A 24920-nucleotide genomic window follows, 5' to 3' on the forward strand; every position below is an offset into this window, starting at 1 on the left:
GTATTTCTATGGCTGACTCAATGAGCTTCATCTGCATAATTTCATGGTGTGAATAATATACGTATTATATAGGCAATATAATAAATTATTAAGGATGCAAGTATTAGGTAGGTACACATGAAGATGACACATAGGGAAATGACGCACACAGTTGAAAAAAAACGGGAAATAAAAACAAACAAATCGACTTTATTCCGCATCTCTTCCCTTTAACTTTGTCCCTAACCTCCTGTGTCTGACAGGAATTTGTTACAAAATAATGACTTATCTATAATATAAAAATGAATTGCAAAATGTGTTGGTAAGCGCATAACTCAACAACGCCTGGACCAATTTGGCTAATTCTTTTTTTGTTGTGTTTGTTATTGTCAGGAGAAGGTTCTTATGAAAAAAAAATAGGGTAAAGTAGAGAAGTCAGTTGACGGGAGCGAAGCCGCGGGCAAAAGCTAGTGTTTAAGAGGACGAATTGGAATTTTTGGCGCCAAGGTTGTCAATTTTTCTCAGTAAATACAAAACGGATCAAAATACAACTTGGTTACCTGAAAGTTCATGATATAAACCTTATTTTGTTAGTTGTAGAAACATGATTAGGTAACTTTTATAACAGAGAAAAATATATCAAACATACCTCTTTTTAAAAAGAGATTCAAATCAAATCAAATCAAATCAAATCATTTATTTCATGTAGGCCTTTACAAGCACTTATGAACGTCAAAATTATAAATAAGTTTGCTTCTAGTTGCCCATTCCAAAAGTAGCTTCCTATGGAGAAGAACGGGCAAGAAACTCCATGGTTACTCTTTTTAAAAACATAATAAGTGTTACAATTTGTATGTATTGATACATACGATAATAACATGAAAAAGAAATGTTTACAATATTTTTTGGGTTGACTTTGAGAAAGTTATACAATGCAAGTTGAACTAGGAAGTTATAAGAGAAAATTAAACAAACTATTTTAAGAAGTTAATAAATTAAACACACCAAGTTATATAAAGCAAAAGAAAAAAGAAATAATAATAATAACAACATGATAAGAGCAAGAACATTAATGAGGACAGAGATATTCCTAGACAGCCTGCCAGTCGCCAGGGAAGCCACTTGTGCAATGTAGGACTAACGCCATACATCCTTGTCGTCAATATAGTCTTTGATTTTATAGTATGCTCTCTTAATAAGAGTAGACTTGACGACATTCTTGAATTTTTTATCAGTAAGGTCTGTTATACATTTAGGTAGCTTATTGTAAAACCGAACACTATTCCCTAGAAACGATTTGTTTGTTTGTGATTCACATATTATGGGCAAACGGGACCGATTTAAGCCTCTTAACTTTTTTAGTAGTTGAGTATATACATACTCTTTAAAATTGTAGTAGGAATTTTTATTAAATTATCATTTCTAAATATTAAAATTACAAAACCATTTTGTCGCTTACGACTTTTAGTTATAAGCTAGCGCGCGTATTGTTATCCTCGCCCCGCTCAGACGCTCCGACCCCTTTTGGCGCCTTAGATGCGCGTGCCGGTTATGGAATTATTGTTGACCACTTCCTCGCCTTAATATATGAGTATAATGACATATCTCTTTAAAGTTCTCCGTAAACCGAATCATATTCGAATTTCAACAGTCGGTGTACATCAGTTTCCTATAAAGAGAACTGGACTGTAAGCTACAAAAGGAAATAATTTAGCATAAAGTGCGTACGGGAAATCCATCCAAATTCCATATAATTTGGCTACATCCGAAATACGCGCGTTGGTTTACGTCAAAATGATTTCCCACTTCTGTTATTAAAAAAGTCCCGCTTACTGCGAGTCTGACTCAATAAATATGAAAGAAGAATATTTTTTGTTTCTAATATCTCTTCTAATCCCCATTCAGATCATATCATGATGATGCGGAAATACCCTGTATTTAATCTTAGGTCATTCTTTTCTGAGCTTAACCACATCCGTGAAACGTAAGGTTAATCTTAAAGGAATGCGCTTGTACATTCTTCATATAGTTGATATAATTTTCCTTTTTTGTTTTACTAGGAAATTCGGATTTGATTAAATCGATTATGACATTATTTTGATACGTGTTGACGGCCCTCTATTAATTTTGAGGCGCGACGCCACGGTCTCATAACTTTGCATGCTCAATGGCTTTGTTGTTACCTCATTGTTCACCTGTCAAGGACGTTCTTGTTTATTGTACAAGCTACAACATAATATGCATTTAATAAAATGCATGTAATCTAAAACAACATACCTACCTAAAAATGTAGTAAAATTTTATAACTTGGAATTTACCCACAATGGTCTGTACTTAGTCCAAAATGTTTTAATTCAATATGTAATTCTGTAAATTAATGATAAGGAACGGTACATAAGATAGTAGGTTTAACATGACATGCATGTGCATTATTCATGAATTACAAAATGAATTACATTTTGCATTATATTGCGTTTCACAACAATTATAACAAAACATAAATCTTATACGGCCTACCAGGCATTATAAAATGTAAAATAACGAGTGAAGCCAGCGCTCACGTGTTGTTATTATCTATTGTAAGGGTTCTATACTAGCTATTACGGTTCAAGAGCGATGAGATTACAACAATTTACTCTTTTAAATGATGACGAAAATTACGACATTTGCGCACCAACAAAAGATTAGTAATCCACATTTCGTTGATTACAACAATTTGTCGCTATATGATCAAGCGCATTACACCATGAAGGCTGCAATTGTTAGGGAAATACCATCAATCATTATTTTAAGGACGTATTTAATGTTTAGCTCATCATCACCTTCAACCATATCAATCAGTGATCGTCCGCGGCGGACGCCGCTCAGTTAGTCAGATTATCACGTTTTATTATAACATTTCCAATGTGTCTGTGGATTTTGACAGCATGTTTAGGGTTGCTCCCTGCCAACCCATCACCCATCGTTGTAGTCCCCGGTGTGCCTGCACCAATCATTGTTCCTACGGCGGCTCCTACAGCAGCGACCACGGCAGCCGCAACTACAGCGACCACAGCAGCAGCAACAACGGCGGCCACCACGGCGACTACGACTCGGCCCCCCACGCCGGCTCCTACCACGGCACCTACGACAGCCACTACTGCAGCTCCTACCACCGTGACTCCCACTGCCGCGCCTACAACGGCGTCCACGGCAGCGCCTACCACTGCTACGACCGCAGCTACAACGACCACGACTTTAGGTGGAACGGATTTATCTCTTATAATTTGTATCGATCCAGATGTAGTATGTGTATTTAATCCTGATGAAACCATCGCAGGCCCGCTCCCGATTGATCCTCGACTCGGCACCACTTCGGCCCCTTCGGCAGCCCTAAACGTACCTCCAATAAGCGGGTATAGTGCACAATTACCAACGTATGATAGCGCTGTGAAATTTCCAAGGCAGCGCAGAAGCCTGGACGATGAGCACGCAGTAAACCTGAAAGATTTTTTATGTAGTGTTGGATCAGGTAGAAAGCACAATATTGTGAAAAGACAAAGTAATTGTGCATGTGTGCCTACTGGAACCTGCGTTCGAGTTGTTAACAATAATGGAGCTGGGATGATAGACATCAGGATTGTTACTCCGGTAAGTGGAAGGAGAAATACGATTAACGTTTGCGTATACTTGATTTTTGAGACATCGGATGATATGTGGTTGAAACTGTGTAGGTAGCAACTCAGTGTCCATCTGGTCAAGAGTATTGCTGTAGCGGCACTACGGGCGGCACGTTGATTAATTGTGGTACTCTGCAAACTGTCCCTACTACTGCCATCACTCCAGCGGCCGGACAAGCTAACTTTGGAGAATTTCCTTGGCAGGTATGTACTACTCGAATCTCGAACCCACAAGGTTGTTTACGATAGTTTTTTTTTTGTTTGAACGATTTATTTTATTACTTACTACTATTAAGTCAGTTTGGGAATAAGGAAGCTTATTTTTTTATTACAGGCATTAATACTGACGAAACAGAACGATTACATTGCTGGAGGTGTTCTGGTGGACCAATTAAATGTTCTGACGGTTACACATAGATTATTGCCATATGTGTGAGTATTGTCACGGTTATGTAGTCATTACTCGTATATACATTTCTTTGTAAAGTAAATGCTATATTAAGAGGAGTGACGACGTAATATAAATATCAGTGTTATTTGTTTTTATGCATATATTCTCGATAATAAAGGTCTAATTTCCACTACTGATCAAGATTATACCTTTAATCCATAGTCATCGACATTTTATCTTAACGCCAATATTAGCATATTTTGGTTGTACCTATAAGTTTCCTGAGTCTACCAAATCTATAGTATAAATTGATTTGAAAAGTTCACTTCAATTAAAATACGAAGACAGTGTTTCAGGAACGGCGCCAAACGTCAAAGTACGTCTCGGCGAGTGGGATGCTGCCGGTACCTATGAGCCAGTAGCTTTCCAAGAGTACACAGTGACCAAAGTGTTCAGCCATCCGTCTTACAACGCCAACACCTTGCAGTATGACATCATGGTGCTCAGGCTGTCAGCAACTGTGCCAATCACGCCAAATGCTGGTGCCGCTGTGACTATCAACAGGGCGTGTCTACCTCCCTCCTCGACTACCACTTACACGGGACAAAGGTTGGTTTAGCATCCCGTGTGCATATTGACTTATATGGTAATTACTTGTATGCTGAGAAGCAGAATTGTTTTTTTTCCTCTAATGATGCATTCTTTTCAATTGTCATTTTCTATACTTATGTATAGTTTAAATACTGACTAAAATACCAAGAACTTGGCTTTTTAACTTTTACCTTTTGCCATAAACTAACTTTGCAATTTTACGTCGTTGGTTTTTTGTGTTTTCAGGTGTTGGGTGTCAGGTTGGGGTAAAAACATGTTCGGTTTACAAGGCCAGTACCAACAGATATTGAAAAAGGTTGACGTACCGATAGTGGCACCTGCCACGTGCCAGAGTCAGTTGCAGACAGCCCGTCTGGGTGCCTCCTACGTGTTGGACACTACATCCTTCATCTGCGCAGGAGGGGAAGCTAACAAGGATTCTTGTACAGTACGTTTATTTTTAAACCTAAACTTTTATATAGTTATCGGCACGAATCTTGAGCTCTGACCTACATCTGCGCAGAAGTTATTTATTAGCAAAGAACCAATCCCGAGTGACGGCTATGACGCGATGCACTACGGGCCAATCACCGCTTTAGCCCGTTCCCAAAAAAATAGCAAAAGGGACCCAATAAATTACTTCTGCGCAGATGTAGGTCAGAGCTCAAGATTCGTGCCGATAACTATACATCACAAAAGCAAAGCGGGTATTTGCAAAATCTAGCCATGGTCTACGGTCGTGATAGTCTGATAAGGATAGCTTGATAAGAATAGTGATATTTGCAGGGTGATGGTGGCTCGGGGCTGGTGTGCCAGGTGAATGGCCAGTGGGTGGTGGTAGGGCTGGTGTCTTGGGGGCTTGGCTGCGCTAACGCCAACGTGCCGGCTGCCTACGTCAACATCGCTGGACTACTGCCCTGGATACAGCAGCAAATTGCCACCGCTTAGAGTAATTTATGTCAAATAATAATTTTCTTGTAAGCTTTATTATGTTAATTTTATAATTTGACATCGACTTCTTTTGTACAATAAATGAGATCTTTCTGTAGATACTTTGTAGAATATTCGGTTCCTAAAGGAAGGGCAATAAAAACTAACTGGTATTGAAGCTTAACACAATATATTAAGTTAACAGTTTATACAAATAGCCATGTAAACATTATAAAACATACTCCTAGCCAACATAAACGATAGGTACCTACGGACTACTTACAGGAATTACAGCGTTCTGAACGCAAAACTTTAACGACTAACATTTAACGAAACTAAACACTTAAAAATAGCTCGTACGGACGTAATCTAGTATTGCAGCGGGATCCATGCCCGCGTCAGGGACGACACATTCACTGCGAATCGAGGCAGCTCCGAGTTACTCCTCGTCGGGTTTCTCTTGCTTCACTACGGGTGCGGGCGACGGCGGTGCAGGGGGTGCGGGCGGCGGAGGCGCGGGAGGAGGTGATGACACCTCAATATACTCGTCCGTGCCTCGCTCCTCTTTTATCTCCGGTTCTCGCTTGACCTCAGCTTGCGGCGGAGTCGTTCGAGGCTCCGGTGGTGCCAAAGCTGCCCACGCAGTAGCAGCGCCTCGGGCGTACGCTTCATAAAATGCTCGCTGAGCTATTTCAGCCTCTTCAAGATGAACGAACGCATGATTATCTAGCTCTGCTCGGAAGAAGAACTTGAGTCCACAGCGAGCACAATCGTAAGGTCGCGGTGCGGAGGAATGCTCGGGTAAATGGCGCTGCAATCCTGCCGCGCTTGTAAACACGGCCGAACATAGGTAGCAGGTGAACGCGCCGATGCCAGCAAAGGTGTGTTCAATTAGATGCGCTTGTAGTCGTGTTGGGGAGCCGAGTGCTCTTCGGCACAGACGGCAGTCATGATCCGCGGGTGGTGGGGGGCGAGGGGCGGCGTGACGCGCATAGCAAGCCGAGCATGCGCGGGCTCCTTCGCCTGCCTCGCCCTCCGGTAGCGCTCGAAGACAAATCGCACACCTCTGTTCATCCTCTCCTGGCCTCAGGTGGAACCTCGCATGCAGTCGTGCCTCGGCTTCTGATGCTAGCGTCTGTCGGCAAACCACACAGGGTGCCGGCAGTGCTGGGTGGTGCCGCGCCATGTGACTCAGGAACGATTCTTCGGATAGCAGCCGAGCACGACAACGAGAACATGTGTCGCCAGATACCACCTGTAAATTATTGGATTTAAATTAATTCACTGCTGGTAAACACACTGGTTCACAAAAAGAAGTTGAATCAACTAACATATAGGTAAAACTATGTTTTTCGCATTTAACTTTGAAAATTTATATAATGCTATACAATAATATAATGCCTATTATAGTATGCCTTTTCGTTACCTTGCAATGCGTAAGTTTGTGCTCAGCGAGCACGGCAGCAGAAGGCAGCACTTCGTCGCAGATGAGACACTTGTGCCTGGCGGCGGCGGCGCCGGAGTGCGCGCGCGTGTGCGCCTCGAGCTCGGCGCGGCTGCGCGTGCGCTCGCCGCAGTAGGCGCACTGCAGCGCCACGGCACCGTTCTTGCGGCGTCGCTCCTCACTTGCTGCCACCACCGCTGTAGTCACACCGCTGTTGTCCGTCCCAGGAGTGCAAGGCGATCGGGCGTCATCACCCGCCTCGCCGTCGTTGTTGCTGTCCATTCTTTTTGTCCTAGTCATTTCTCCATTTAGGACCTGATAAAAAGAACATTTTAGATTAAATAAGAAAGCTACTTAAGTCTAAAAAAATATCTAACCATGAAAAGAAAAAAATATAGCTGACCTGCTGCTGCATTGCATGATGTGCCTGCATGTGTCTTTCAAGCAGATACTGTACGGCAAAAGCGTCATTGCAGGCGGGCACAGGGCAGCGATAAGCCCGATGCGGTCTTGGCGTTCTGGACGCCACTCCACTGCCGAGCAAGGCGCCGCACGCGCAGCGCGGAGCCGCGGCGGCGTGGCGAGTGCGCACGTGCGCCGCGCCCTCTGCCTCCGAGCGCAGTGCACCTGCGCCCGCGCCGCAAGACCGGCAAACCCAAACTTTGTTTTCCCCACTATGTGCCACGGCAAAGTGTACCTGGAAGTAGGTTATTGCTTAGTAAAAGATTATAAGAAAATAAAATCAAGAATATTCCAAAAACTTTAAACGAATTGTAGTTTACCTGAATCGCAACTTTCGAATCGAAAATCTCCTTGCAAAGAGCGCATCTGTAGAGGTGGTGCGCGTGCAGTTCGAGGAGATGTTTCTGTAGATCATCAGGCGCAGAAAAACTCCGAGCGCAACTATGACAAGTGTACTCGCAGGATACTGCCAGATAATGTGCTGTGAGGTGGCGCTCAGAGGCTGCAGCGTCTGCGAAGGTAGCTCCACAGTGAACGCAAGGAGCTGGGCTGGACCGACCTAGTTCACCACCTTCTTCAAGATGACCTTTCAAATGAGCACGAAATGCTTCAAAATCTGGTAGAGCAGCATCGCATTGATTGCAAAGAAGTGTACTAGGCGATAGAGTTGTTTGTGGTGTGCCAGATCCGGAGCGAGGACGTTTGACAGGAGGCACTTCGTCGGGTGCTCGTCGACTGAGGTCCGTGGGAGCTGGCTGATCAATTTGTACCGGTCCTTCTCCGTTCAGTAGAGCCGAGTGAGCTGCGCGGACGTGTAATTGTAGTTGTTCCATACTGGTGAAAGTATCGCGAGTGCAGTAGATGCAGGCGAGAAGTGTGGGTGGTGGTTGTGAAGCAACGCGTCGTGGGGGAGTCATTGCTGCAGTGTCAACACCGTGCGCGCTCACCATGTGTGCCTAGTAGAACAAAGCATATTATTATTTAAACTGTATGCTAATGAGTATGCAAATTAGTCAAATGGAATTTGATAGGTATATTAGGTACCTGCAGCAGGTCAGGTCGTCGGAACGCGTCCCCGCAGCGCAGACAGCGCAGGGCTCTGCGTCGGTCGGGCTCGCGGCCCTCCCGGTCTCGTTTATGACCCTGCATGTGTGACGTCAGAGCAGCCGCCGTGTTGTACCCGCGGTTGCAAACCGTACACTGGAACGGCTTCTGATTGTCATGCGTCTTCATGTGGATTTTTAAATGGTCGCTGAAAAAATGGAAAAAACACATTTTTTAAATTATAACTTTCATCTGAGATCTCTGAACTCAGCTGCTAAAAGCTACTGAATATAAATAATCTGAAGGAATTCGTAAAGGCGCCAAAGTAGGCAAAATGCCGTCACAAAAAAAGGGTTTTTAAGGTTAGATATTTAAATATTTATTTTTCAATGTTAGTTTAATTGACAACATGCCCATTGTATATTATCTACTATCAAGTTATTTTTATTAACAATCCACCCAAAAACTTGCTGTTCCCATTGTTTGAATGATAAGTGATACAAAATAATTCTCATAAATAATAGAGCTGAAATCCGTACAGCGCACGGCAATCGGCAATAATCGGCATCATACGGCGATCGTTCGCTAAGATCTGCCATTTACATCCACAATAATAATTATCAAGAGGCTTCAGCGACAACTGCGAGTTCATGTTGGAAGACTACATCCAGGTGCTTCCAAAGCGGCCGGCATGTTAAATACCACATTGTACACGAGGCTCAGACTATTTGCATATCGCTCACACACACGTAACAGCTCCCTGACTGATCCAGCTGTTGGGCCCAGCAGTACCATGTCGTCTGCATAACTAAGTATAAAATGTAACAAGTCGTCCTTAGTAACTTTACTTTAAAAAAAACCTTTAAAAACTGTAGGCTTGGTATGCGTATAATCATGCCTTTAACAGCAAAACATCCGTATAAGGAATTTAAAATTGAGATAAATCGTCTTTGTGTGGCCAAGCTGCGACGACAATTTGTCATATGAGACATAAGAGCCCACATAAAGCACGGACCAAACAGAACTTACAAAGAGGCTTTTCACGCAAACTACAGAATAGAGGCGTTCGCCCAAACACCTCCGCTAATGGCCACGCTCGCCGTGCCCGTTTAGGTACGGGCCATTATTTCATTTTTGTGAGACCCTCGACGTCATTTGTCAGCGCATCATCTCTTTTCAGTCGTCGGCGGTTCGTTGGGCCGACAAATTGCATGGAATTAGTCACGTGGTCGCGGTAAGGTGACGAAAAAGGTGACACGTCGCCTTACGACCGAGAGTGCGCGGTGCCCGTGACTTACGGCAATCAATCTTACTTGGAGGCTTTTGTCATGCACGCATCTCTTGAGCATTCTTTTAACAATATATTAATCTTCAATGGCTTTAGATTAACCGCATTAGCAGTATCTTTGTACCATTTATAGTCGTGTTGAATAGTCAGTTAGCTAGGCATGTCCAAGGTTTTAACGAAGTTTATCGCATCGTATATCTGGCGATCAACAAGACTCACCTTCTGGAGAAAGCAGACTCGCAGTGTGCACAGCGGTACTTGCGGTCCCCCGTGTGCAGTTTGACGTGGCGATCTCGAGAACGTTTGTGCTTGAACAGTCGTGAGCAGAACTCGCACCTGAATGGCATCTGATCCGAATGGGTCTGAAACAATTCCATTCCACAAATGAGATCTGCTATCCTCAAGTTTGAGGCAAAATTAAAAATTATGTAAGTCTTGTACCCGACTAAAATAGACTCAGTCATAAATAAAGTCTGATAGCTGTATCTTCTATTCAAATAACTGAAACAAATTTATATTTGTATTAAATGAGCGATTTCATTTAATTTTGGCTAGGCTTCCTCCGTATTCTCATGCATGCCATCGAATCTAACAACATTAAATCGATTATATGAGTACAGATTACAATGTGTACACATTAACGTCACACAATATCGAATCGAAATAACTTCGGGTGCGCTGATCATAAAAACTATCGTGAGAAAGATCTCTGAACAATGGACTGACTACCGATCCGCCTGCGTGATCTGGCCAGCTTACGATCTACCGGCATTTTGTGTCAATAGACAGAAAAAACACGAAGGACCCAGTAAGCTGGTCGTGACGTCCGAATAAGATATCAACCTTTGGGAACCGCTGCTTCATCGCGTCGATCGATTACTACTGATAATTGTACAATTAATTATCTCCATATCGGTTCTTTTGATCTTCCTGGTATACATTTACGTAGTACAGCAAGCAATGACATATAATTATGTTCACTACTAACGTTCTTAAATGGTAAATTCCTAAGAAAACTCAAGTTTATATATACCATTAGTTTCGTTGCAGTGCTAACAAGTCCTATTCTTGAAATGGTAGAGTTTCACAACGAATCCGAAGCTGCAGTATAACGAATCGATACGTGTAAGCGATAAAATTCCTGCGCGGGAGCAGCGTGCTTATCACAATGAGATGGATTTGATCGGTAATGTTCACCGGAACGCCTTTGCTGCGAACAACACGTTTTGAGTTGCGTCTCCTTGTAACGGTAGATAGAAATAAAAATAATGTCCAGACTGGACACTGGACAGGTTATGCAATGCCAAGTTTTTAACTATGTAGGCTGTTTGTAGATTTGCACACCATAGTCACATTGTGATCTGGGTGACACATAATTATTCTATGATGACCATGTCCATATGGTATATGGTATGTGGTATATGTGGTACATGTGGTACATGTGGCATATGGTATATATGGTATTGTAGAAAACGCTAACAAACATGAATATGGCCTCTTAGTACTTACTGTGTGCAAAATTATGCAAATTCCGTGCTTATTGATTTAATATGAGAACACAATCATTAAACGTACGCAGTCATATAAGAACTCCAAAGTTATTTTGTATCTAACGTGACGAAATACGTTTGGTTGTAAAAAGCGAGTATTATTGGGCTTACTGAAAAGATTATTCATGAGTTAGGACATAATGAGGATGCTAATGCGGTGCTGATGAATAGCGTGTGGCAGGGAGATAATGAGAGCCGTCCACGTCGCCGGCCTTCGCACCGCCGTGAACTGGACCTGGACACAATAGACTCCCAAACTGACAGCCAGTTCACGCTTTTACTAATTGACCACCTCCGCGACATTCATTCAGAACAACGCTAAACAAACGAATGATTGACTCGACAACTTATGCTAACACGTTTAGCGTTTTGCATTTGAAATATAACGTGTTTTTACAATTTGGATTAGGTTCGTAACAATGGAATTGAGTTCCAAAAAAGATGATGTGTTCGGGTGAGGGTTTAGCAAGGTCGTGAGATCCCAATTACTGCGGGAGCGATCCTTTTAGCGCCATATATCAATTTGTTAGCGTTACCTTGTTACTGACACACCTCCTCATGGTATAATATTCGTTATGCATGTTTAGCACTATGACAACATCCGTATTTTTTCTGAAATTAGAGCATTTTTTTGCTACGTAAGCAAACGTGTCGATAAATTCCCGCATGTTTGACGCAAAATATTGTTGTAAATTACCTATACGCATAATTACCTCGCTAACCTTCGACATAATACATGCCATGATAACTTGCAGACCTAAGAACTGTTTGTTTTGATTGAAGTGATAAAGTCTCGACTAAGTATGCACTATAATTCTATGGACTTACAAAATTTATAAATAAGCGACCGTCCGTAGCATCACCTAGCCTAGGATATCGGCCGATATATTTGTGGTCTACATGGAAATCGAACCCAAATCCCATGCACTAAGAAATTAAGCCTAGAATCACAAGGCGAACGAGACATCAGTAATAAAGCAGTTGAAGGAAAGATAGGTGCTCCGGCTTTTAATTAAGCGTTGTATATCTAGGATGTTCAGTCATTTGCGTTGAAGATGTTTTTATTACTCGACAGAAGAGCACTATCGAAGAGCAGAATCGGGCCCGTGGGGCCCTAAGTTTTAATAATGTCAAAATCGAATAGAAATTGAATAGCAATATGATCGCAATAGCAGTTTTAACCATATCGGGCATTCTGCTACTAATATAAGACCAATCGTATTCCATCGACATTCGATTGGTCTGCTATTTTAGGTGATTTGAGACAATCATATTGCAATCGTAAATCATTTGCAGACAAAATAATTCGTTATTGAATGACAGAAAAGGAGAAAAACGTTTATTTCAAAGAAAAAATAGCGGAATGCCACATACGCTTCAATCGTAATTGAGTCGGGATTGGATCTCAGTCGAACGTGAATCGTATGTCGCTTAAGTAAAATTAGGAGAATCGGGCCCCTGGCTTAGGTATGGTTAGGTATCAAGAGTTGTAATCCACAGATTGATAAGTGCCGCGTATCCTGGTGCAGTCAGCAGCAATTATGAGCACAGAGTCCGCTCTAATTGGGCTAAGTGGGCTCGCTTCCGCCGCCACAAAGCTTTCTTCTTAGATCTACTGTTTTACTATTAATTTATGACAACTATAAAGTTTTAAGTTAACTTTCTTATGTCGTCGTCAAGTTTAACGTATTTATATCGTCAAGTACATATTCAGTCTAAGATTGGTTTTACATTTTCAAGACCTTTATTGTATTAGTAAAACCCATAAAAACCTCAACATCCGTTTGTCTGAGAGAGGTCTTAAGATCATGGCGGCGGAGGACATTCCAAACAAACAAAAACGGGGGTGTGTCTTGCAGATGCCACCTTCATAAACATATATCGTGCCTGAAAAACATGCACGAGCAATACGAACGAAGATAGATCTTATAAAAATCTCAAGATAACGTAGCAATCAGCTCAGTAGCAGATCACTTATCTCCGGACTTTTATAGCCCTAGTAGCCCAAGCACTTAACTACGTATTCATTTAATCGTACTGATTAAAAACCAAAAAGAACTAAATTCTAATTAAATTCCATTCACATAAAGCAGTGACGCGACTCGCAAGTGATATTTAAATCACATGTTGTGATTAGCGGTGAGTGACGTGCGAATTTTACCGCGAAGCGCCTGCGCACGGAGCACTCCACATCGGCACCGGTACGGCAACACATAAACATAGCAGCGGCATGTTTACTCCACTCACTTAATTGGAGCAATCGGCCCCTGACAGAATTAATAAATTTGATCGTCCGTGCACGATAAATCGCGCCCCGCTCCGCCAGCGCCCATGCCCACGCACTCACTTAAGAGGAAGCTACCCTCAGCGTAGGCCAATTAGACGCTCGCGAGATTGACAATCGATTAATCTTTACTCGCTTTCTTAAAGACGTTGTTTTATTGTGTTTGCGATATTACTGTCTGCGATTGATTGTCCTGCACTTATGTTAAGTTCATAAAAATGTTTTGTTACTTCTACAAAATATTGGCCCTTGTCATCATGATGCTTCGTGCGAGAATTCAATAAGCGAAACGATCCGGAGACGCGACGGGGGCCCGGCCCCTGGGTGCACGGCGGAGCCCTGCTGTCCGCCGCGTGCTGCTCCCACCATGACACTACACGGCGCTTATGGTAAAAAGACACGCGAATGGCATGTATCAAGGTTTGTTATTTAAACTGGTAACAAATACCGTGAGAGCGACCGACATTATATTCCTAATGGTGGTGTTTTCCGAGTAAAGCTCACCAAGAACATTTTAAACTAGTTTGAGGTGAACATGATAGTCAATAAAAGCTTGGGAATGGCCAGCGGTTGACTACTGAGCGACTTTCTCAGATGAATTACAGTGCGACATCGCCGGTTCACATGGTCAGGTGCGGGCAGACCCCGAGGTCAACCGGGACGGCGCTATGGCCCTCATCGCCGTGGCGATAACACCAGCTGACGAGACCTCACGCGAGCTCCATTTTGATATTGTTTGTAGTAATGTTCATACGAATTAAATGTTGCCATTAACATAACTCTGTTTGTGTTAAAACCGGTGCTCACCACAAAAAAACTTAAGTACTACACGAATAGAATAAAGTTAATGTAACCCCTTCACTACGCGGTGCGCATGCAGAAAAATGTTAGGCTTTATGATAAAAAATCTTAATATTCTCGTGAATCACAAGTTCTCCGAAACAGTAGCTCTACTTCGTTGGTGCTCGTACCTACTGTTATTAAGATGTGAATCTTGCCGCGCGGTCTAATTTTTTTCTTTGTATATTTAAGTAACAACTGCTAGTATGTCGAAATCAGCATTTTGTAGCCTAGCGTAATACCATCGTTACTAATAAGTACAACAGTAGAATAATATCGTAGGTCATATTGATCATGACCATCATCATGTCATGACCATTTACGAGCAGTAACGAATTGACAGTAGGAAGGAGAACTGAGTACCTTTGCAAGGCACGAAGTTCAATTCGCCATTCAGGTATAGACCTAAATTATGAGATTGATGATCTTGCTAAATTCAACTCAAGTCAACTAAAGTAAATAGAAAACTTCCGTTCTGTTGCACTAGAGCTAACAGGCTTTTGTTCAATTTCTTTATATTCCTACCGTACAAGATTTTGCGGTACTTACATATATCTCTCTGGTTGGAAAGTTTTACGATTTCGATTACGTCTATCGAGTACAATACGTATCGGTCGAATTAATTAAGCTGGATGGCAAGAACAGTTTCAAGTTATCAAATGTGTTTCAGCATTAAAGTTATATTTTACAGTAGAGGTTTTACTGCTTAACGATTTCTCCGGAGGCGCAACGAGAACAAGACGAATGGCGAGTATGCGCGGACTCTGTAATTGATTTATTCTTATAATGATCGCCTTTCCCAAGCAGCGGCGCGATGATAAAGGTGTGGCGAGCTAGGCTAGGGAGTTGTTATCGCGAGCCTATTTCCGGCCGTCACCGGGCTGCTGTCGCGGCTCGCGACGCGATCATCGCGCGATACATTTGTCGGCGCACACCCGACACCAGCAGCGGTCGCCGCGATGCGCTGATCCATATCGACGCGAGCGCAACACGCCAATTGCATACCGATAATCTAATGAAATCCTTTCTAGATATTCGTCTCTCTTATCTCGAATTCATATGAGCGAGACCTCCCCTAATTTTAATTTTGAACGAGGTGACGGTTTTGCCACTTTGAGAGTACGTGAAGATCCATATCCGTATGTAGGCGAGCAGCTCGCGGCGGCATGCAAAGTGACGTTTCTATTTGTCGTATCTCTGCTAGATCTGTCTCGGCGTGTGTCGTAATCGTAACGCGGCGAGATCGGCGCGACACAAAGGAGCCGAGATGTACGGCCGGCATAATGGCCGCTCACGTCACAGCCCTCACCAGCGAGCGGTGCAAGCCGAGAGCGATGCATATCTACGCACCGGCTCTGTAAATGGGCTGTTTTGGGTATCTACTTGCTAATGAAGCACAGGCATGCATGGCGAAACTGGCCTGTGGATGCACAGATATGATTGCAGCCTCAGCAGTCGTATTGTCTGCGAAGCTGTTAGCTTCGTTACTTTATGGAAATGAGACGACGGCAGGCAGACATACATTACCTGCAAATACTACTCGCTGGACTAGATCTCCTGTGAATATGTCTCACAGAGTTTAATGAAGATTGCGGGTGTAGGCTGGTTGTGCGTTGGTTAACTGTCATTCAAGTACTTAACTGAGATCATAAACCCACCTGTTCATGTTTTTTAAGATAAGAGAGCCTCGGGAAGGCCTTGTCGCAGAACTGGCACTGGTAGGGGGTGTGCTCGGTGGCGCCGAGCGTGAAGGGTGGCTCGGCCTCGGCGTCGGCGGCGTCGGCCGAGGTGGGCGTGGAGGCGGGCGAGGGCGAGGGCTCCGGCGTCGACGACGGCCAAGAGCTGCCCGCCGTGCTGCCCACGCTGCCCAGCGCCTCTGTCAACACACAAACATCAAACATTAACGATCATCAGCCATTTCTCAGCTCTCAACAACAACTTTTTAGCTCTTTAGCTATCGATAGTTGTGTTTCTAAAGAAAGGGGAACAACTCAAATCCAGACAACGCTCAAACTCTATTTTATATTTTCAGAGCTTTCACATCAATGATGTGAACAATAAATTAATTTTTTTACATTATTTTACATTTATAGGTATATTTTAATATTTTACATTATTTAACATGAAAGATTTTCTTTTCATCGATTAATTAAAGAAAACCATAACATTTAACATAAACGGCAAACGTTTAAAGACCTCCCTAAAAACCACTTGACAAACGATCAAAACAAAATTCAGCACGCATTTGGGTAAAAGGTATTTAAAAACTATGAAATTATTTTGGTTATTTTATTTATACTTAAATAACAAATCTAGCAAAAAAAATGCTATAAAATTAAGACGAGAGATTTTTACATTAAAAGCCAGCTTAAACATTTGAACTTGGAACGTCATCAATTCGAACTCTCAATTATCGCCAAAAATAATCGAATTGTTCAAAAATCGAACGTTGCTTAAAAAAACGTTAGTTAACAAAAAAGGAAGAGATTTGATGATAAATACATTTAGTAGGGACTAAAAAGGTAAATTAAAATTATATAGATTTTAGTAACTTTTATGTAACAAAATAAAATGCATTTAAAAGGTGTATTTATAAATAATTGCCTTTATGTATTGATTGTTTTGAAATTTTCCTTTTTTTTTCTTGCAGCCTTTTTTTGAGCAATGACCCGCTTTCAAGTCCTTGTAGCCCGTTCATAAATTTAGGTAAAGTTTTAAAGATTTGTCTACGATATGGAGGTCCACATAACACATGACTACTCATAATAGTTGACCAAGAAGACCTTATGGCTGTACCATCGCCTGCAAATAACTTCTTAGTTCAGTCTTTAAACAATAATCATAAAATCCCATCAATGACTTGCAATCTATAACTAGAAAATCACCAATAAATACAGATAGTCGTTACCTGTCAAATTCTAGAAAATAATAATAACAATTTGAAGATTTTCCAAGGATAATAAAGCACATTAGGGGAGACAGTCGCGTCTCGGATAAAGCTATCATAAATATCGGTAAGGGCCCATATTTCGGTGTTAGGGCTTGTGGCAATATGTCTGCGGCACCTCGGAGTGCCGTGAAATATAAACAAATTGAATGGGCCGAGATGATGAGCCGCATCAGCGCAAATGATGACTAATGTCGAAAACTAGCGAGGCGCGAGGCACAAGTCGCGAACCTGCCTAGATTCTAACAATCCAGTGGCCAAATATTTCACTATCTGGTTTATTACCTTCACTATTTTTGTATTAAATGTGAACAGGTGGATTGAACTTAGTGATATACGGTAGTATTAGATTCTAGCTTCTACATAAAATATTTAAGTATGTTAGTATTGATATCAAAGTAACCTAAGGTGACCATCCACTTATCACAGGCATTTAAAACCTGTAAGCAATAACATGTACTTAGATAGATTAATTTCTCTTAGATGAGATAAATATAAATATAATTAACTACATTAATTTGCCATATATCCACATTTAAATCCATCGAGTAGGTGCTTAGTATAATACCTGTAATTTATCATGGGAATAAGCTATTCATTACGTTTTTCGCAATATAACATTTCTTTTACGACTTATTTCCCTTCCAAGCAGCGCAGTTAATAGGAGGAACTATTTATATCAATCTGTCGCCCTCCACGCCCCGGACGCGGTAACGACTTCCAGTAATGGTCAAAATAATGATATCTGAGAATACAACATTTGATATAGGATAATTTAATTGCATAATTTGATAGATCGTTGTAAAAATCCGGATTTTCTTTCCTGTGAATATTGAAAGCATCGATATTCAGATATGTCGACTTTGCGTTTAAGTAGGTATCCCTGAACTTAACAATAACAAGCGAAACAACACTGATGACAGTACATGGAAGGACGAGTATAATAAAGCAGCGAGGCGGCGACTGGGCCACAAATAACACTTGGCGCAACACATAACGGGACTGGTGCAATTTTAGCAGCGCTCGGTGGATGTGGCCGGTCACTGAGGATAGCCGTAATTAGCAGCGATTGCAGGCAATTCCTCGGGTGACGGTGGCGCCGCCGCCGGCGACCGGTGGGCGGCGGAAGCTCACTTCCTAATTGCGCCGTCTACGAGACACCTCGACCGGCGCCTCGGTAATCAACGCCAATCGCTAGCCGACATGGAAAACCGACAAACCACTTTATAATGCTCGTAGACCTTGATTTCGCTAATGCAAAATTAAGTCCTAATGAGATACGGCCTATTTTTGTAATTATTGAGCTTAAAGCCAGGAAGGTGTCAAGAACAAAATCCTGCGCAAAATAAACTGCATCATGTATGATGCAAAGTCACATTAATAAAGCAATAACACTAAATAATTATGCATTTGAGCACCTATAGGACGTAGGCACCTATTTAACAATATACGAATTCAGAGATTTGCCTGAAATATGTTGCCAAACTTGTCTCTCGACAGCTCGACACAGGAAAACAAGTCTTGCTCAACGAAGGTTTCGCCTGAAGGATGTAGACCAGACAAATTCGACAAGCAGTGAGAACTAAATTACCAAACTGAGGAAGTCACAAGCATGTTCTTATCGGTGATGTAAACCTACCATAACACCTGGCACCGTGATTGATTCAGATTTGTTTGCACGCAATTTTAAGGCTGATTACTCGCGACGACACGGATAGGAGATTAACGACTTGATTAAAGTTTAATTGCAGCGGCAACATAAGTGGAGAGAGGAACGGCGACCATTCATTTACATTAAGATAGCCGAATGTTTTTTTTACGATCCTGTATCATGCGGCATCCTAGATCAACCGGTCCACTGCTAACTAGATATTGAATGATTATCTCAGAACGTTTTAATTCTTGTTTAAATGGATTACATAAGATGGATTGTATGTATTTTGATAGACGTATATGCAAATTAAATTGTAGTAAAGTTAGATCGCTTTAGTTATTTGTTTTGGTCGTTCAGTATGTTTTCTCATCTTTCAGTCAGGTATTCGATTATCATGCAAAGACGTTATTAACTAGATCAAATAAAAACTCTGTTTTGCTATGTTATGACTACCTAATGTTTTACTAACGCGCAAGCAAAGTTGATAAATTTTTAAATAAAAACCTCCAAGTGCTTCTGTAAGTAGTATCATTCATTCATTTCAGGACAGTTTTAAATTTTAGTTGTTTACCCTTGTAATTTATATGAACTTTTGCAAAATTTTACTTCTTAAAGTGTAAAAACTATTCCAGTCCGTATTCATGAAAAGTAAGTTGTACTGCAAAAGCATTCTTACAAAAAAAATCCCTTGTTTATAATTATAATTGGGTCCCAATTCATTAGAGATATTTTACCACTTTTAGATAAAATAAATATAGTTTTTGATAGTTTCAAAAACATCTATATAGGTAAACCAATGTAGGTACATCGGTATTATGTGTATTAATGACAAATTACGAAGGAGCCATGGCGATGCGTGTACGTCGCACAATCGGTCGGAATTTTAAATTAAATTTTAAATCAATAACTCAATTTGTAAAGCCACCTTGCGGCTCGGTATTTTATTATCATCTTTGTATGCGCATTTATTACCAATTTATTTAAATTACCGAATGTGCTGGACATTCTGTATTGAAATAGACTTACTTTTATTTTTATGTGAGTAATGAAATATTTGTTTCAAAGGTGGTAAGTATTCAAACTACAGGTCATATGAAAGCTCCTGTGAAAGTTACGAAAATAAATCACTCCTTTATTCTTCTCTCTTATGAGAAAATGATTAAACAAACAACTTTCTTTCTTATAGTACACTAACAGCGCTTTCACACTGACGGATTTTCCGCGCGGATTTCCCGAGCCGATTGTCGGCCGTGTATGTACTTATAAGACCTACGTGCATGCTACATACATACCTACATGCGACACCTAAATATTGATAACTACAGGTTCAAACACTGACACGTGAAACTGAACGACGGGGTTTTATTACTTAAACTTAGAACTTTAATTTAATATTTTTTAGCAGAGATACCTATTTAAATTAAGAAGAGTCACTTTTTGTTTATATTGCCATAAAAAGCAATTATTCAAAAAGTTAAACTTTGCAAAGAAGTGTTCTCTTAATTTTTTTCTTCTAGCAAATTTGAACTAGACGTGATTGGCATTTTATTCAAATGCATATAGTGCAGGGACCAGTTTTTTATCTCAACCAACTTGTCGCTACCTATCATAAAATATCCTTTATTTGCAAACTAACAAAGGTTGTCCTGTTAAATGCCGCCAAGATCTTAAATAATGGCTTTGTATGGCAACAACAAGTGACTTGTCTTAATTTTAATATGTCTACTAAAAAAAATTATACCTAAAAGCTTAAGTACCTATGTAATTTGGAAACTTAACGTAGTTCGACTACGAAGTGTGCTTAAAACGTTCTATGCCCTAGTGTGCTTAAAATGACTAAGAAATACGTATTGATTTATTTATTCAAGCATATCAATCACATCCAATTTGCTAATGTTTTCCACATCATATATATATACTTAGATATTACATAACATTTTCTGTTGACTGGCTTGACGAATTTTCACGTGAAAAAAATATATTTAAAAGTAGGTTTACTTTTTGTTAAATAGGTATATGAATATATTTATGTATTATTTTATTATTACATCGATCTTAGATTCTTATTATTACCTAGTTAAATGTATCCGTTATCGATTATCACCAATTTTATAGTAGAACAACGGTTTCTAACAAGCTATTATCAAGCTTTGTTCAGCTTTATGGGCTGTAAAAGCATTTACCGCCCTGCAAAGGTTTTTAACACTTGAATAGAAAATGTAGGACTGCACGTAACTATTGTAGATTTGTACTTAGACACGTGCCAATCTTGAATTCCTACTAATATTATAAATTCTTCAAAGCTGATTTTCTAAGGATACATATATTTTTTTCTTTCAAGTCCGCAAAAACTACTTACTGGATGGGCACAATATCCGAATAAAGTAATTTTATTATTGGCTACTTTTTATCCATGTGCGGGTGCAGCAGTGTCCCCGGCATCTATGTAAATGTAAGTACATTACATTTTCTTGTCTAAACATCTATTTATAATTATTTTGAACATTAAGTATGTTTGCTGGGGATTTACGTGCTCATTAAAGAAAATACTGGTAAGGTTCAAAAATCTTTCAGTGTTAGCATTCTTCATTTAACGAGTAAGGCTGTATCAAATAGAGAGAGATATTCAAATGTGTCAAATAGTTACCCCAGGAGAAACCACGTGAAACCGTTAGTACTTAACAGGATTTGGCAACATGAAAGGATATAACACTGACCTGAAAATTGATGACGAGGTGCTTCTAAATATTTAATCTCTATATAAGGCTAAAAGTATAATCATTCTAGTATTGTAGAGATGAATAAGTATTCAAATAGGATAAGTAAAAGTTCAAATATTGCCTCGTAATATTTACTAACTTTTTTGTGAAAAATTTAAATTATGTAATTTCAAGCTAACATTAGGTTTGGAAGTAGTTTTCTCAATGTTTGTTGCTATGGTGAATTAGTGATAAATACTTACGTCGCATCGGTTCCTTATTTGTAGTATCCATCAAAGAGCATTTTGGTGTTTAGCTAGAATAACTATGAATGTACAATAAATGTTAAGTAAAAGTTGTTAAATAAGTGTTGAGTTACAGTCAACCCTTTTATAATTTTACCATGGAGTTTTGGAAAAATAATGAAAGATAACGGTAACTGGTTAATTAAATACACGATATGTTCAATTAGATGTAATGGAAAATTCATTGTTTTAGTTGAATTACGTTTAATACGGAAATCCCTCGATTATCCAGCTGTTCCCTAGGGTGCGGAAAAGTGCAAAGTAGTAGCAAAATAATAAGAGACAAGGTTACTGTAAAAAAATCCGTTCAGTAGTTTTGTCTTAAAGAATAAGAAACATTTATCATTCCATTCCCGTTCTAACCAAAAATAAGAGGTTTCTGAGATATCGAGCTTTTAAGATTTGCGTTTTATTTACTTTACGTAAATGCAATTTGTTCTTTAGTAAAATCCAATTGATTGTTCCTCCAATAAGAAGGCTTGTTGTGAAAAGTAATCGTCTATTCAATTTTTACAGGAAACCAATACGACTCTTATTGAATACATAATGAAGTTTTTATAATGCAACTTTTTCAGCAGGCAGAAGCTATGCAGGAAACTTCTTTAATACACTTTGTATGGCAAATGAAGTACCATACGCAAGGTCCTCAAGTCATAGACTCTACGGACAAAAACTTTAAAACTAATGAGCTTATTTATAATGTCCTAAAACATTTCATTATACATACTTATTAGTTTCGAGCAAAATTAAATCCTGACCTTTTAAATCCTCTGATGTGACGTCGTGATTTTCTTTATTCGCCTGGATCTTCTCAATAAGATGCTCCAGACGACTGCTGTTGCCTTTGAATAGCATGATCATATCTCCAGAAGCTTGGAGGCTCTCGATCCCGGCTGTAGTTGCTCGTGTACCCAGCTCACACACTTGTTCTGGTCCGCGTCGGCCGCTGATTGCCGCAGGTGCATCGGTTCCAGTTTATTTTGGAATTTTTTGCGGGTGCATTTATGCGAGTGCGAATGAATGCGCGGCGCGTGTCCGACAGGTGCCACTAATTGAAGGGGCGCCCGTCGCGGGCTGCGCTTCGTGCGCTTCCTCCACGCCAATTATTTGGGTGCCTGCTGCCGATCAGCTTAATTAGCGACAATCATTTGTGGCACGCACCTTTATTTCCCGATTACAGGTGGTTATACGCTCCGGGGCCAGTGTCGTCCGTATCGGTGAAATGATATAATAAGGGAGTAGTGTTCCGGTGGTGGACGTGCTCGTGTCGGAGTGCAGTGATGCAACGGAACGCGCGCCGAGAGCGGCGTGTGGTGCGCGACTGCGAGGAGCCGAGCTCCGGTGGGCGAGTCGCGCCCGGCCAGCACCGAGGTGCTGCACCCTGCGCCCCGCCTGCCCGCCCCGCCCACACGACCTCCCCCCACTGCACCCACTCCCTCTTTCTAGTCTTCGAAGAATGGACATTATGCTCGATAAATTCTAATTATATACTGACAGTAACCGACACAAGAACACTTCCGAAGAATATCCACATTACATTTCATGATATCACAAAACTTACCTACACTAGAAAACAAGATATCCATTTGGCCCTGAATACTTATATCATAATACGAGTAATTCTCGGCGCACTTTGTTTTGCCTAATACTCATAAAATTGTTAACCCTTAAAAAACTATCTAAGTACTATTTCTTCAGGTGCCTACCTTCTTAACTACTTTTTGATTAATAATCGGAACAGTACCTACCTACATACGTCATCCTTTTTCTTTCCAAAATAAAGAAGCACGTACCTAATTGAAGTATCAGACAGGCATCGTCGGGTACAAGTTCAAGGAGTCCCCTGCGTATCAAATCAGACGGCACGTTGACGTATCGTTCATCAGTTTGACAGTCGCAAATACGGCACGCGGCTAAAGTAATGAGTCAAATGACAGAAAGATGACGCTAAAAGCTTTTCAAATCTAGAGCGTCGAAGGAAAACTGGTTTTAGATTTTCCTCGTTCCACCCACGGTGTGGGCGCGGCCAATGGGCGCCGGCGCCCCGCGCGCCTCCACTCCGCCACGCTCCACTAAACTTCGCTAAACACAATGCACTCCGCCAAATACTTTATGTATTTTTTTTCCTTTTTTTGCGACGTGTCTTTGTCGAGAAGAGGCCGCTTTGTAAGCCTTTTAGCTTTGTAAGTAGCAATAGAATATTATATTGGATGAGCGTGTATTGTTTGTAAGGAGATGAGGTTTGTAACGGTATTGTAATGTGGATTAAAGTATGATTTAAAACGAGAGTCGGTGTTGGTCACCGGGTGTCCGCGGATCGCTCCTCTGGGGGCGATAGCGCGGGCGACGGTCGCGGTGTTGCCTTTTAGTTGCGCATATATTAGTGGGATTACGCGGACTCCGCCGCAGCTGTTGTAATTTATCGGATAAACTCGAGAAATATCCGCACTGAATGACCGTCACATTTGGGTCTGTGGGAAACCTGCAGGGAATAGGAAAAGCAAGATTTTATGTTGACTAATTTTAAATTCTTAATCCGTATTAAGTATGGCTTCCTCCTTACGTTATTTATCTTAAAAAGCTTTAGCCTAATAAATATAAAAAATAGTCCTAATTATTTGAAAATAATTTTTTATGCAACTTGAGGGATATTGTTTGAAAACTTACCTAAATCGAATGGCATAGCTCATATTTGAAGGGAGCGATAAAAGCATTACATCCTTGTAATTTGTAGCCCATACATAACAACCTTAGTTATGTCATATATAATACTAAGATAGATAGTTAGGTAAAATTAAATAAAATACAGACCTGAATACCAATACCACATTATCAGACACAACAATGTAGACT

The 24920-nt window shown here is 40.8% G+C and overlaps 2 protein-coding genes across 2 annotated transcripts; one reads left to right on the forward strand and one right to left on the reverse strand.

Moving 5' to 3' along the window:
* Window positions 1-2505: 2505 nt before the first annotated feature.
* On the forward strand, window positions 2506-5585 carry LOC110375104 (phenoloxidase-activating factor 2). Its single transcript, XM_021333080.3, has 7 exons — window positions 2506-3220; window positions 3299-3609; window positions 3693-3842; window positions 3973-4070; window positions 4378-4638; window positions 4867-5068; window positions 5407-5585. Exons 1-7 carry the CDS (start codon window positions 2884-2886, stop codon window positions 5566-5568), a joined length of 1521 nt encoding a protein of 506 aa, XP_021188755.3. The 5' UTR covers window positions 2506-2883; the 3' UTR covers window positions 5569-5585.
* Window positions 5586-5723: 138 nt separating this feature from the next.
* Window positions 5724-23410, reverse strand: L (Lobe). The gene is made up of 8 exons (XM_064043585.1): window positions 22826-23410; window positions 16121-16338; window positions 10008-10150; window positions 8501-8708; window positions 7777-8412; window positions 7398-7691; window positions 6977-7309; window positions 5724-6805 (listed from the first exon to the last, which is right to left on the reverse strand). The coding sequence occupies exons 1-8, from the start codon at window positions 22926-22928 to the stop codon at window positions 5990-5992; spliced, it is 2751 nt and encodes a 916-aa protein (XP_063899655.1). The 5' UTR covers window positions 22929-23410; the 3' UTR covers window positions 5724-5989.
* Between the last annotated feature and the right edge of the window lie 1510 nt (window positions 23411-24920).

This window comes from Helicoverpa armigera, chromosome 3 (genome assembly GCF_030705265.1).
Source record: "Helicoverpa armigera isolate CAAS_96S chromosome 3, ASM3070526v1, whole genome shotgun sequence".
Taxonomy (NCBI): domain Eukaryota; kingdom Metazoa; phylum Arthropoda; class Insecta; order Lepidoptera; family Noctuidae; genus Helicoverpa; species Helicoverpa armigera.